The 15,654-nt window shown below is 37.1% G+C and overlaps 1 protein-coding gene across 1 annotated transcript in view; it reads right to left on the reverse strand.

Annotated features, from left to right (window-relative positions):
- LOC104081409 (rab GTPase-activating protein 1-like) overlaps nucleotides 1–14,968 on the reverse strand; it is a gene marked incomplete at its 5' end in the record, with an annotated part of 89,534 nt that extends 74,566 nt beyond the window's left edge. The window contains 3 exons of the mRNA XM_009584153.1: nucleotides 9,704–9,847; nucleotides 11,222–11,347; nucleotides 14,894–14,968. Of these exons, the coding sequence (XP_009582448.1) occupies nucleotides 9,704–9,847; nucleotides 11,222–11,347; nucleotides 14,894–14,968 (345 nt within the window). The remainder of the gene's footprint in view (nucleotides 1–9,703; nucleotides 9,848–11,221; nucleotides 11,348–14,893) is intronic.
- Between the last annotated feature and the right edge of the window lie 686 nt (nucleotides 14,969–15,654).

The raw sequence follows: 15,654 nt of genomic DNA on the forward strand, positions 1-15,654 counted from the left end.
CTTATGGCTCCTGCCAACTGCCACGCTGACTGTTCTCTGCTTTACAAAGACTTCCATAGGACAGCACTTACTCAAGAAGAAAGAGCATAGTTTTGCAGAAGAACCCTTCACACCTACTGGGATGATAGTGCTGGGACGAACACTCACCATCCCGTAGGTCACCATTTAACTCATTAAGATTGCCCTTCATAGAAGCGTCTGCTTACTTGAATTGTATGTCAAAAGATCGTCATTTCCGACAGAGATTGTAGGTAACATTCTCATGGGCAAAACAGTGAAGCTGTATCTCGTGAGACTGTAAAAATGAAACACTTCAACTGGAAATGATACATATGCACTGAAATTAAGGCTAGCTTAAAATAAGTGGAAATTTCATTATGTTAACTCTCTTCTAGTGAGAGATTTTCACAGTCCCTGAATGCCCTCTGAGGCCAAGATTCCTTCTGCAGATAGAAGAACTCTTTGAGGAGTCGTCACTTGGAGTCCCTCTGCACTTTGAAACAAGATGACTTTCGAAAGGGCCTGAAAAGAAGATTGGGAACAAAGAACAAACAGAGAATGGTAAAAAACTGATTTGGTGGGACCCAGTTTGTATTCAATGAGATCTCTGTGACAGAAAGGATGCTCGTGACTTCCTTTAGAAGGGAGGAGGCGTATCGATCCATTTGACCCAGAAAATCTACCCAGAGACCAGAAAAAAGGGAGTTAAGGAGGCAGCAAACTAACACTTGCTACTGACAAAGCTCAACAGTATAGCGTGGAGTTGACAGAAGCCTTGTGATAAGGTAGGCTATATTAAATACTAGCATCTCTCCCTCTCCAAGCCAGACCTTCCTCCGGTTACAGGGCAATGCCCTCTGCAACATTTTCACAAATAAAAGGAAGTTAATCTCGTCAAAAATATATGGAAAATTCATTTAATATTAGTGTCCTTACCTGTGGTTTTGCTCCTAGATATGCATGACATGTAGGAGGAAACAGTGAAGATACTGACAGAATACTCTCCAAAGTTCAGCACCAGGTAAAGAAGATACACATGAAAATCAACTGAGCACCTCCTTAAGGTCTGAGAAGTCTCAAGACTCACATGACATGCTGTCGGGAGAACCAGTTAATCTGTTCCAGCTTTCTAATAACTGATTTTTCCTTTTTTTAAATAGAGATTAGCTATTCAACTGAAGTTAATTTGACATTGTTTCGTAATTCGAAAGTGTTTCATAATTATGTGTTCAGTTGCACGCTCTTTCAAAGGAGCTACAGAGGGTAATTGGGGTCACAAACTCTAAAGGAGAACTAAAATTCTATTTATGTTTTGGATTGCTTCCAGCAAAACATTTGTTTGGCAACTCTAATATGTTGAGAGCACACAATAAACTTTAGGAATGTCACAAATGTATTTATTTTGCTGACAACATAAATATATGGTCTGAAGCTCAAATTTCTCTATGTAAGTAATGCAGACTCGGAGCACGCTCTGCAGGGGTATGCATGTTAATTAACATCTTTTACTCAGATATAGTTTATATAGCTTGTACATTTATTCTAGGTCAGTGACTAGGGAAAACTAAACTTCAAACTAGTTCAAACTAAGGAAAAGAAAGGTTAACTCTCATTCAAATAAGGCACAACACAAAATAGCAAGCTTTGTATAAGCAACAGATACAGCTTTCTTACTAAACAGCTAGAGAGAAACTCTATTTCTCTCTATATTGGAGGGGAAAAAAAGAAAAAACAAATTGCATAGAGATCTTGCTAACATAGAGGTATAGTCGACTTCTTAGACTGGGCTTCCCCCAGTGACTCCACATACATGGCCAACTACAGTAACTCACAACAGGAAATGCTGTAACACAAGAAAGAAGAGGAGAAAATACAGAAATCTCCATCTTGATACTATGATGCTGTGAATAATACAGAAATCCAGTTAAAACCAGTTGACTGAATTATTAGATAAGCAGGTATCAGGGAGATAGTAAAAATGGCACCATGGGATTCAGTATTTAATGTGCCACTTTTCTGTATTTTGCAGCATGAAAAGGCAACACGATAAATACCACGAGGCAACCATGAACCTGTATTAGTATGATTTCACATGAAATTTTGTTTGGTTGGTTGCTTTTAACAGAAATGAATGGGATTTAGGAGTGCTAGTGAATATTTACATGTTTTGGGTGATTTTCACGTATTTTGCTACTGAAATGTTGCTATGGCTGAATGAAGGTAAAGAATGTTATGAGATTAGCACTTCTTTCTCTTCAGCTTCTGTGACGGTTCTCAAAGAATAAAAATTACAGCCACATAATGTTAAGTCATTTCCACATACCAAATTGCTCCCTGACATTGCGTATTTCTGCAGTGGCATGTTCCTAATTCACAGGCAGCTGGTTATGGGCCGGCAGCAAGCTTTCTCCATTTGCTTGACCAAGCCGTACAATAACATTACTTTTCTGGTTTTCAGAGGTTTAAATTACAGGGTTTTTAGACATTCCTTTCCCTCTTTCCAAACCTGATTAATATGGAGACAAAGGAGGGGTCTGAATCCACACTAGGCATCAAAGGCCTTATCCCATACATACCACGAGGACAGAAAGAAGCCTCTTATCTCTGTAGATAAGACAGCTCCTCCAGCTCTCATACGGAAACAGGGAATGGCTGTTAGACATGCTCAAAGGAGCAGGAATCTTCTAGACCCCAGTTTTCTTGAGAGGAGACAAGATGAGGGGTTCAGAACATCTCTTGATAGAGAGCCATATCTCCTTCCCCCTCTGCATGTGGTCATGTAACACAAAGAAAAACGCATGCCCATGTTGAATCCATGTCCTGCTTCCCTGCACTCCTTCTGATCTCCTTCCCAGTCTTCATTCTTCATCATCTCCCTTTCTCAGCCACAACACAGTCTTGGCCCTTGCCTCTCTACACCTTGACATTCATTTTGCCTTTCCAACAATCACTCCAATTTTGATTTCACGTACTTAGAAAATTCAGTACGGCCTCAGATTCCAAGCACGAAGTAATGGAAAGTGTCTTGGCAAAGGCAGACTGCGCTACCCTGTTTTTTAAAAACAGTCTCCAAATTAGCTTAGCTTCCTGGATTTGTTCATGGAATATCACTCTCCCATTTGTGATACTTTCCTTCAGTTATTTCTGAAGCATTTTTGAGGACTGCCAAGACTGCTTATTCAAATACAGCAGATGGCACTGGTGTTAAGTAAGCATTATGGAAATTTACTGCATTCCTAGAAAAATCAACCAAGTGAACATCAACTAGTAAGTGGCTAAAATATTTCAGTTGCAATGGGGAAAGTAATCCAGAGACATACTGTGACATGGTGTTAGCTGTCTCTCCCCTCGAAGGCACACACCAGGTCATTCACTTAGGTCCCTCATCTTCGGTAACTTTTCACCTGTATCTTAAAACATTTTCTGAAACTGAAGCAGCCTCAACATTTTAGGACAACAACATTTATCAACAAAAGGTACCTTCTGTTCACATAAGTTATCTTGAATTGCAGATTGTTGTAAGACTGTTTTTTCTTTGCTCATGCTGAGTATTTATCACCAGACTGGTTATTTTTGGGACAAACAAGCTGCAGCTATGAATTGAAGATACATAAATTACGGATGCTCACGGGAACAGCTGGACAACATATTGTAAAGGGTTATGTTAAACCCTGTGGCTCTCCAAGAACCTCTTAGATGTACTCTGCCAAAATACTCTTCTCCTCAGCCCAAGCTTGAATTATTATAAATTCTGTGTAGCTTTAAAAGTGGATAGAACGTTTTGTGTTCCCCTGTCCCCTGTGGCAATAAAGAACATTGTATTACACACCTCCAATATTTCTGCTGTTGATTGAAATTTTATATCCAAACACTTAAGACTTCTTGTGACCTTCACTTTGAAAATAACTTAAAATTCTTTATCATTATAATCTGAAGGTTTTAAACACACGCATACAAAAACTTTGAAAAGTTCCTCATGCATCAAACACACAATCAAATACTACATCCTTTTTTCTTTCTTTTTAATTTCTGTTCTAGTGCTGGAAAAAACCCACAGTAGAATACAGCTGTAGTCATCAGAAAAATTCTGCTAAAATTACTTTTAGTGTGGATTTAAATAACTCATCTAAAAGCAAAACATCCACAGCCAGAAAACCTGAGCTAACTCCATTGCAAACCTCAAGTTTTTGCAACAAAAAACGATTATAATGGCTGACACATCAACAGACGCTTGAATGTAGCAAACCAGCATTACCCACTGAAAATGTATGTTCAAATTCTAGTCTTCCATCTGGAGACTGAGAGACAACCTATTCGCTTTCTTCTTAAATTAATTAAATGTTAGTCATAGCAGTAAAGAAATCCTTTCTAGTCTCTTTGCATGAAACGGCAATGGCTGATAAAGACTTCAGAAAGAAGACTTAGCTCTCCAGCAGGCATAATGCAAAGAGCAATGGACAGGAGGAAAGACACAGTCCAAATGCCAAAGTCTAATCGCCCGTATTCAGAAGAAGGAAAACACACACATGCCTCAGCCTTTTCCAACTCACATGTAACATTGACTTTACTTTTGTAAATAGTACTGAAATAATGCACAGATCTATACCTACTTAGAATTTAAGCCTAGCTTTTAATACGCTGCTACTAAAAGAGATTTTATTTCTAGTAAGCCCAGTCTGCTGTTTTGTAAGATTTATTAAAACATTCATAATTGGAAGGGTTAATAAATGCAGGCAACGTGTCAACAACAGGTAATTCCAAAGAGTTCAATTTTTCTTCCCCTATACATCTACAGAAGATAAACAACTGTACACAATCGTTTATTTAATTCACATTTCATCTGAGTGCAGATTTACGTAGGAAGTGGGCTTGTTCCTGACTCAATTCCTGAGGAAGTTTAATAAATTAAAATGTTAATCTGTTCTTTCTCAACTCTGTTGAAGGCACCACAGAAGTATCTGACAGTGACAGATAAAAAATAGCAGGCTATTATGGTATCTACTACTCAGTTAGTACTAACACGCAGAGACGACTGGTCTTATCGTCTGAGTGATACCATACGGCGTAGTGTTTCCTGGCACATCCATTCTTCAGCAAGACATGCATAAAATAGAAATCAAATCTTCAGCGCCAATAGTTATAACTCTTCTAAGATTTTCATTATTTCATTATGAAGCAGCGCTCCCAGGAAGCACATCTACACAACATGGTGCCACATTTTTACTATCACTAGGTGCTCATTTACCAGCACCCAGTCACTCACATTTTAAAAGATTTTTAAAAACACCCATCAGTCTTCATTATCACAGATAGTTTCTCAAAACTGATTATAAAAGTTATTTTATATGAAGTTCTGAATGCAATAGTTCATAAATAAAGGCCAAGGAATGACAGTATCCAGCTTTCAATTCCCACTTCTTCCACTGTGCTGCTGTGTGGTCTGTGAAAGGTAGCTTCACTTCTCTGTTATTAGCTCTATTAGAAAACATTAAATAATTTCATATTCAAAATTGATAGATAACCAGTTGCATCCCTTTCTATTCAGTCTTGATCACAGAACGGCAGCTTAGTAGTCAAACTATTAATTTTTGTAACAAGACTATGTAATTAGTGACACTAAAATAGACAAATATCTGTACCAGCCCAGAAAAGGCAGCATGTAGTAGGGTTTTTTATATACTCCTTAAAAGGAGAGAAGCACAATCCTTAAGTATTTTATATCCCCAAGAACTGCATACAAAAATAGCCAGATCGACTTAAAATGGAGGTTACCAATAGTGTCTCAAAATTCCAGGTTAATAATGGAATAACAGCTTGAGCTCTGAACCTCCTTTAGTTTTGGCAGTACTGTATATATCACAACCTGTTAAAGTATTTTCTTTTTTAAGCAGAAAAAATAATGAAAATTTTAAAAATGCTTATACATTGTCTGCCAACTAGTTTGTTTTTTTTCTCTTCTAAATGCCTAATGAAGGTCACTTATTTAGTGCTTTTAAAACACATATTTTCATTTTAAATTGCAAATTTTAAAATGCAAAATGAAGTTAAATGTCAACTCTGATAATCTATAGCATAACCTAGGTGCATTGTGGCACTGGGGACAGCTCTATCTAAGCGACATACGCTTTATCTAGATGAGTCGCTATTTCTGAGCATGACTTTAAATAAATCATTTAAAATGGAACAAAAAGAGAGAGCAAAACAGAGCAGGCTCACATAGTGGCATATGACATATCGATAGATAAGACCGACAAGTCCAAATACAACTCTGAATTTCATTAACAAAGTTGCTCTTCAATGTAAACAGAAATAGCAAAAGGAGAGGAGACAAATGAAGCAGTTGAAACAGGCAGCTAAAAGGAACGTTGTAGAAAGATCTTCAGCTGATGCTGACATGTTAAAATTTATCTGCATAGCCAGGTTCAAAACCACACAGTTTGTTGTAATCACATGAAAACTTTCAACTGGATCAAGAGCTTTGTGTTTTTATTACAGGCAGTCAAAGCATTAAGCCTTATAATACGTACCACGGCACTGTGGAGTACCTGCCTGCAAGCCCAAAATTTTCTTCAAGCTTCTGTCACAGGAAATACAAAGAATTCAAAAACATTTCATTCCTAGGTGAGGGTGGGTGACAGACTCTCCTCTACAGTTATAGAGGCAATATTCTAAGGCCACTGGAAATCAGGGTAATTCAGGCATTGAATCACATCCTCAACAGCCTGAAGACAGCTTAAAAATAAAAAAGGTCAGAGGAAGACAACAGGATAAAAGAACTCAATCACATAGAGGCCACGGCAAGTCCCAAATTCCTATAAATTTAAATGAAACTGTTCTTTCTATCAAGTCATATTTAATGTGAGAATGAGGAAAAGACCTCAGCTGTAATGGCACACACTTTGATGGGATTTTTAAGATTTCGCAATAAAACTTAATTCCCACCATAAATTTAACTAATTTTTCATAGGCTTCCACATCCCTGGATATGCTCCTGCCCAGGAGGTCCACTCCCCAGCTTAAGTGCTACTGTTCCACCGGGCATGCTCGGGAAGGAAACGTGCCTCCCTGGCTAGCTGCGAAACCACAGGATTTTCAACAGGTATTTTCCCTCTCTGGATTGAGGGTTAAAGAGTATCTGTAAGGACCCATTTCACTCTTCCAGCCACAGTCAAGAACTAAAAAGACAAATCCCATCCAAAAACTCTTGGTTGACTCAAATTCTTCATCCGTAATTCAAATATTTTCATGGGGACCAGAGAAGCTCCCTTGAAATGACTAGCTGGCAGCACCCATTCAGCAATAGTTTTTCTTCTTTTCTTCCCCTATTTTTCTTTCATTAAAGAGTTTAGGATGCAAACATTTTGTCAATGACAGACAGGACAGGGATGTGGAGAAAGCACAGTCAGGAAGGAAGTTGAAGGCTATTAAAAACTCATCTGTATCTATGACAAATTAATGAGAAGGCTGGAAGCTTGTTTTTAAAAACACAAGACAGTTCACTTCAAAGCCTTCTTGATTTTTTGAGGTTTTTTTTTTTTTGCAGAAGAATATGTTCCACTGTTAGCAGCTGCAACTGTTTTCTCTCCTTCTAGTTGCTGGAATTACGGGCATGCTGTTTGTTCAGAGATAAAGTAAAGAACAATTTAATGCAGACAAGAATTATTTTTTGACTACTCCGTTACTCCTTCTGGAGGCTGACTGGACAGACAGCTTCACAATATGATTTCAGTCCTCCATTAAGGAATGGTTTCTTTCTTAGTCTGTCTATGGCCATATGTCTCCAGATTTTACTTTCCTTCTATGATGAGGGCCAACTAGATTTTTATTTTAGTATGATTTTAATCTACGCTCCTCCCACAAATTCTCAGAAGTGCCTGTTACTTTAGACTCATGAATCTTAGGAGCAGTTTTTTGATAGTCTACAGTGTTGCCTCAGTATGTTGTCTACACACTGCCCCACTGCTTCTCAAGATGTATGTATCTTCTCACTTGAAATCAATTTTCTTACCATTTCTGGTTTATTTTTAGCTGTTGTAAAAGAGGCTTCTTTAGCTTTATGTGATTACCCTCCACAAACGCTAACAAGTTTCCCTTTCTCTAGCAGACTCTAGTGTTGCACTCTCTCACTTTCTCCTTGGATTCTTTCACCTTCTTTCCCAGAGTAATTCCTTCAGACATGCTGAGATAAACACTGCCAGATGTGAGATGAATGCAAATGTTTTAAGAGTTGTTTCTTTTTTCATTCTAAATATTAAATCTATATTAACCATGACTAAAAGACTTATTCAGCATATTTTATCATCAAGCTTAATATAATAAAAAGCGCAGGAGATTCAGACAGGATGTAACTATGCTGCTATCACAATAATCACCACTATGAAATGATGTTCTGTACTTCTTGACAAACAATCTCTTAAAATGGTCATTTCTGAGTGCAGCTCTACATCCAGATCAGAATGAAGTAATAAACTGAACTGACAAAGAATGATCAAATCCACACCAGAAGCACCTTCTGAAAATTAACTAACAGTTCAAAAGTGATTAAGGGATTGTGTTCATCTACTATACAACCAAAGAAGAGGACAAAGAGCATGAAAACTAGCAACCTTTCTGCTTTTTCTATTTGCTTACTTAAAATAATCAAGATGTGAAAGAAATAGAGCTCAGATATTTATATGGAAATGTGGAATCACTTCACCATTACTACCTTCCACACCCACTTGGATACCTGGCGGTATTAACCTACCTCTTTTTGATAACTGAGCACCAACATGCAGAAGAAGCAATACTCTTAAGGGAAAAAACACTGAGTTATGAGTGGTGGACAGTATTTGTTTAATAATGAATGCTATCAAGGCATGTGAAGCAAGCCTAAAAATTCGCAAGTGAAATACTTTACAATAAAAATTAACAGAATGAATTAGAGTCAATAGTGTGTCATAGTCATGAAACCCTTTGCATTTAAAATTCTCAATTATTTTATTTATTTATATTTTTTTATGTTTATAACCCATTTAAATCAGAGAGGAGATCAGTGGCAGGTTCAAAACCACATTTAATTCCACGGATGCCCTGACTTCCCAGTGACAAAAGGAAGTACTAATATTTTACTAAAATAAACATTCCAGACTATCAATCTATTCTGCCTTTTTTTTTAAAAGAAGTGCAGATATATCTACAGTACAGAAACATACTATTTTGTATCTGGAGTAACGCGTTCCTTAGTTGGAACAGTAGGGTAAAAAACAAAAGGAAGGAGCTTCATTCAGTTGTGCTGTTTGGCAGTTCTCACTATTTGTTTAATATCAGGCCATCATGCAATACCCTTACTGTCTTTGGGCACTCTGAATCAGACAATCTGGAGAGCTTTCCCACTAAAAGACTGCTAGAGTTTTACTACTAGGTATCTTCAAGAAATTAGAATTCCTAACTTTGAATAAATTATTTAACAAATTAAATGAAGAACAGATGTGTGCGTCAGATATTCTTAATTAGATCCCTTAGCAAAGAATGAGGCAATCCACAATTCTAATTTTAAAACCAAACCAGCGTTTCACTGAACATCTTCTCTTCAATATAACCACGGTTTCTACATAATTTAGTTACACGCATTTTGAAATTAAACAGTAAATGACTCCAACAAAAAGAAACAAAAAAAAGAAATATTGGTGGAGTGGAGGAAGGGCTTTCTGATTCAATTTACCTCACAAAGTAGTAAGTCAATGATGTGGAAGACCATGCAGAGTGGAAACTTGGCAGTAAAAAGAGTGAGGAACCACTGGGATGCATACATATGAGCTTCCAAATTGAGGTCTGAGAAATGGCTATACAAGTCTGGTAACTGCTCCTAGAGTAAAGGAAAAAATAAATGCTTCAGTATTACTCATTAATCCGAGTTCTTTATCTACACTGCCAGTAAGTGCCAGGTTGCTAAACACTGAAAAACACAACAAAGTGAAATCCTGGCTGCTGTCGAGCAATGGAAGTATGTTTCTTCAAAATTTCAGTGCCCATGGTTACAGTTTTTAGTAAGATATCCACTGTGGATTCTATCACAGTATCAAATAATGTACTGAGATTATACTGAGAAATTACAAAATCCTCAACAGTCAAAAGGCAGAGCCATTGTAAAATCTATGTCATGCACAGTGTGTATTTTTAAGTTGTTCCTTTGCTGTGTCTTGCTATAAATGCTTCTGCTATAAAAACCAATGGATACTAGAACAAGGAGATCACCTTGCAGAGCTGGAAAGCAACAAAGCCCACAACTCCATCAGACAATTTCTCTAACTAGGAGCATATATTAGCAACACAAAATAAGCACTGATAATCCTACTGTACACTGATGATATATTCATATTCAGTTAATAAAGCAAAAATCTTTGTTAAGATATTTAAATACTGAGAAGACCATATGCTGAAGTTAAGTATCAGATCAATTAGTCTGCAATTCTACTTCATCAAGTAGGAAATACGTGCAATTTGACATCTGAAAAAAAAAGATCATTAAATTAACTGTGGTCTGTTTTGTTTGGTTTTAATATATCTCTCAGAGGTGTATATGGTCATCTATGGTAACTGACTCCAGCAGCTAGCTTTCAATATGTTAATAGAAGCACAGGTCAAAGCTTAATGGATTGTTAGTAACTGCTTATTAGTCAGAACAACAACGTGTAAACTTGCAGCCGTTTATGTAAGTTAAATTGCTCTGACTATGAAATAATTCCATCTGAAAAAAGAGCAACATATTGAAAACACAGTAAAATCTACAAAATGACCTACACTGGATTCGTATTTCATAAGCATCAGGATGTCCTGATTTGCCTGACCTCTTAACCATCAACATAACTCATAGAAAGTAGGACACTGATGGTGGCAGTCCAAAAGATATTCTGGCCTTAATAGAACAGAGACATTCTCTCTAAGCAACATCACAAAATAGGGAAGAGAGAGAGTAAGCAAACAGAGAGATAAAAAAACCAGATACCTACTCTGCTCAGATTAGCAGCAAGATTGGTATATGAAAGACAAAAGAAATGAGAAATAAATCTGACTCACGATGTTTGGATCCAGATATTAAACTTCCCTGCTTTGGTTCTACCCCACCTCTAAAAGGAAAGGGTTTTTATTGTCCAGTAGCTTATGGAAGCAAAGCGTTAATCTCTTCTTCATGCCAGTATTTCCATTTATGAAAGTAAAGAATTTGTTACCCTGGGCCCACCTGCATTAACTTCTCCAGCTGGAAAAATTTGCAATGGAGATCTTCAAAGTTATTTCTGTAGAGGTCCCTCAAGCCATAGTCATACATTATTTTCACAAATACACAGAATGCCTGCTCCTCCGGCATCTGTTTGGAAAAATACACAAACATAATTTTAAAAACAGAGCTGAGGCTGGAAATTCCTTATACAAATACACACACTTAAATACTTTATGCATGATGAATTCAGAACCAGGGATATATTAAAATTTTCAGCAAAGCACTCTGAATGTAGAATTACACAACTAAAATCTCAAGGGGACTATTTTCCTTGACCAGCACCTTGATTTGGCTCTGTAACACCTTCTTTGAAGAAAACATGGGATCGTATCATAGGTTCATGTAAGGATACATCCCTACAGCAGCACAACTGTCATCAGAATTCTTTCTGCCAAATAGATATGAGAACACCAGTACACAACTCTCAGCTACAGAACAACAATTTAAAAAAAAAAAAAAAAAAAGAAAGAAAGAAAGAAAGAAAAGAAAAAGACAACAACTCATAATAGTGATTCCTACCGAGAAAAACTTGGTTAAAAGTGAAAAATTCAGGAGAACTAGGGTATAACCAAGCCTTAGTGAGAATAATGCTTATCTACTTTCATCCAAACCCCAGGACATCAAACCCTCTGAAGTCAGGTTTTCCACAATGAATAAGGAAATAACAAATTTTGCCTTCAGAACCTACTTGTGAGCTCAGGAGGGCTGATCCCGTCTATTAACATAATGACTTTTTCAGAACGCCTGTCTCCATAATCTCTGTTTCATTTTGACCAAAATTTCTCATCCAACAGAGTTTTAGAGGGCGATACTAAAGGACAAGCCGTGTGAGCCACTCTAAAGTTACATTTGTTGGCTTGAGCCCACTGAACGTCAAATTTGCGGGAAGCCTTGTGTTATGAAACTCCCACTGATAAGAGATCTCCCCCACCTCCCCCATGCCTTCAGGTGACACAACAATAAGACAGGCACAAGCAGAGCCACTGCAGACCCCAAATCGGGTTTTCAATCACATTTAAAAACAACCTTTCTTTTGCAGGCACCAGATTGTAAAAAATGAAAACAATTATTGAGTATCAAGAATGACAACTCTTGACCTTTTAGTATATTCACTCATTCAGCCTCTTGCCAACCCCTTATCAAATATCAGCAATAGATGAAAGCTCAGTATTTTCTTCAAAGAGAATTTTAGTCTCTTGATATTTACCTCCAGAGTTTCATCTTTTATGGTTCAGCCTACGATTATGGCCTGTCTCCAGGGCCATGGGCAGACACTTTCATTTTCATTTTCAGACAGCGTATGTGAAAGTAACTAGTTAGCATAAAGAACTGCCAGATCAGCTGCTAGCTACCTGTCCAGGCTAGATTTGCCTAGGACAAGCTCTTAGGAATCAGAAGGCTCTTTATTACAATTTTATCTGGACAGAATGATCCCCACTGACAGCAGATAAAAGCTGCAGACAAAGTAAAGGGAAGAAAGAGTTTTATCCTGACCAAAAGCCTTGAATTTGCTCTATAATAAGAGGAATGCAAATTTCTCTTTTTTTTTGTAAGGTAACAATTATTTCTAATAAAATGACAGATGTTCATGCACAAGCACACCTACCTTGCATGCTCAGTCAGACACACGTGCGTTGACAATTATTCCTCCCCCGAGACAGGGAGAGGGAACAGAGGTGAATACTAGGCCAAAGTCGTTTACAGGCAAAGGCCACCAAGTCCTCGCTCGCAGTGCATGGAGGTTCTCCAGTATTACCAACCCCAAGAATTCAAAACCATAAATCAAGTTTTCATTTCTTATTTATTTTAAACAAAACACACGTTTTTGGCACTTCCATTCTGATTTTTAGCATTTAGATATTTGCCCTTTATTATCTTTTGTTTGTAATCACAAAAGCCAGAAATTCACCGTTTTTCAGAATTTAATTTTAGTTTTTCACATAGCAATGACTCCAAGAGGTAGACAGTAAGAAAAAAACGTCAAATACTGTGACACTTGGAGTAAAACGATTAGAGTTGGCAACACTGTCCCCCTGTGATTAGAAGTTACCTGCTCACCTTTGATGGGAATTTCATCAAAGCAGCAAAATCACAAAAAGCCAGGATGGAGGTTCAGGCTACCCAACCATCCCTGAAACGTATCTACCCTGAAGAGAAACGATATCCTGCCCCAGAAAAAAAGGGAAAGGAAGGGGTCTAGAAATCCATGCAAAGATAGAAGAGTTAGAGAGGGTCTTACAAGCATTCACAGCATACAGATTGGTTGGAGAATTCGAGAAAACAAGAGTTTGAGGACATCCTGGGAAGCTCCCAACTTACATGAGCTCATTGAGACTGCTTCCCTTCCCCCCTTTCTCTGATTATTTCAGTTTAATATCCTATTATGAAAGCAAATGTTATAAAGGGCATATTAAAATGAGTGTAATTGCCATTTAGTATTCCCTGTGTACAAGGCAATTTCTTCTAACTCCAGAAACACTAGAAACAGGTGATTCTCTACAGTAATGACAGCATACAACTAAGTGAGAGGAGCTGAAGTATTAGTCAACTGTTAGGAATGTGACACCCCCTCATTTCTAAACAACTCCGGTATTGAAAACGGCTTATTCTTCCAGTGGAACTTAAAAATCCTTCTTTGGATAAAAAGTTAATTGCAAATTAACTGTTAGATAAGCTAATTTGCAGTATTTGCGGGATTGCAATAATGTGACTAATTTCGGGTTTGTCCTTAAAAGACTCTAAAGCTTCTCTGTAACACTGCCACTGTGTATCACGCTCCTTAAGTCTTTAAGGAGTCATAGATCTCACTAGAATTACAACTTAAATTAATCTGAATTTGAGTTCTAGATGCCTTTAGGAAGTGCATGTGTAACATATATACCACCAACAGCTGACTCAAAACCACAATCTGAAATGTATTTCAACCATGATTAATAATTTATTAACTAAAGCCTGACAGAAAAAGCAAGCAAGAGCCCGAGTAAGAGTTGTTGGGGTTTTGGGTGGTTTATTCAGATATTCTTTACAATACCCATACTACTTGAATCTGCGGCTTTTCCACCGATACATCAAAGTTACAGCATCTTGCAAATATAAAAATGGTGTATTTATCTATCTACCTCTATACATACACGTATGTGTATATATAGGAAGCAACAGATCAAAGTTTGTACAGTTTTTGGTTACAGGCTAAAATATCAAGGTTAAAATTCAGCTTTCACTCAAAAGATTATAAAATCTCCCTAGGAGAAAAAGTCTCACTGAAAATTAATGAGACTGCTTGTTCTGGTTAGCTACTCTGAGAATATCTCTGAAAGTTAAATTCCCCATAAACACAAAGGGAGTTCACCTACGTGACAACTAAATTGAAAGAAAATATTAATATATAACAAATCAGTTTCAGGTTTTGACACAGAAGTACTTGACAATTTAATAGATTTCTCCTAGATAAAGGAAATCTACATTCATAAAGATAGAAGCCATTAGTCACTATTTGCCAAAAAGCAACAAGAGGAAAATGAATACAGACAAATAAACAACAGTAAATATCGTCAAATAGCATGTTACAGTACTACTGATTTTAAAGCTGCTTTGGTTTCAAATATCAAAGCTTTCATTTTGCAATTAACTCACATGAAGTAGAAGCACAGCTGCAAGGAAAGACTGTCCCTGGCAATAGCCAATGTCTTCATCATAGACAGAGTATGCCTAGAAAAAATAAAAGCCAACATATTTTTGAAATGCACGCAGGCATTATCAAAATGTGTAATAATCAGAATATGTAATACTATGCAGGCTAAAATTATAAAGGGAGTGAAATTGTAACCATTCTTAGGCTTTCAGGGCACTTAAGAAAACATCATCACCCTCAATCTTCCATAGATGCTGTATTTGTAAATTTTTTTTTTTTTTTTTCCGAACAGCATGAAAAGAGTTGGATGCAATTTCCCTTCACCTAAATCAAGAATAATTCTGCTGAGGTCAATAATGATATAACTTTAACGATATAACAAATATGATATAAATACCAGGTTAGCATGTGTTGCAGGGAGAGTGCTTGTTTGTTTTTGGAAAAACAACTTCTGACATCACGAAAGTATAGGACCTGAGGTTGGTTGTCAGAAAACCACCGAGAACTACTCTAGCCTGAAAATTTCATCAGAAACAGTTTTTCCATGTCCTTGTTTTGCTGAAGAATGAACAAGACTCATTTTCCTATGGTATGACTGACATACTACTTTTTTCCTACTCTTAAAAAAACAAAACTAAAATAACCAACCTTTCCTTCCCCCTTACTTTTCCGAGACAAGAAGACAGATACTGTTTTTAAAGAGATGTCAGAGGATGTTAAGAATTTGAGGAAACTTGAGAAAGTTTAAGCAGCAGCAGCAGGA

This window comes from Fulmarus glacialis, unplaced genomic scaffold (genome assembly GCF_000690835.1).
Source record: "Fulmarus glacialis isolate BGI_N327 unplaced genomic scaffold, ASM69083v1 scaffold13618, whole genome shotgun sequence".
Lineage (NCBI taxonomy): Eukaryota > Metazoa > Chordata > Aves > Procellariiformes > Procellariidae > Fulmarus > Fulmarus glacialis.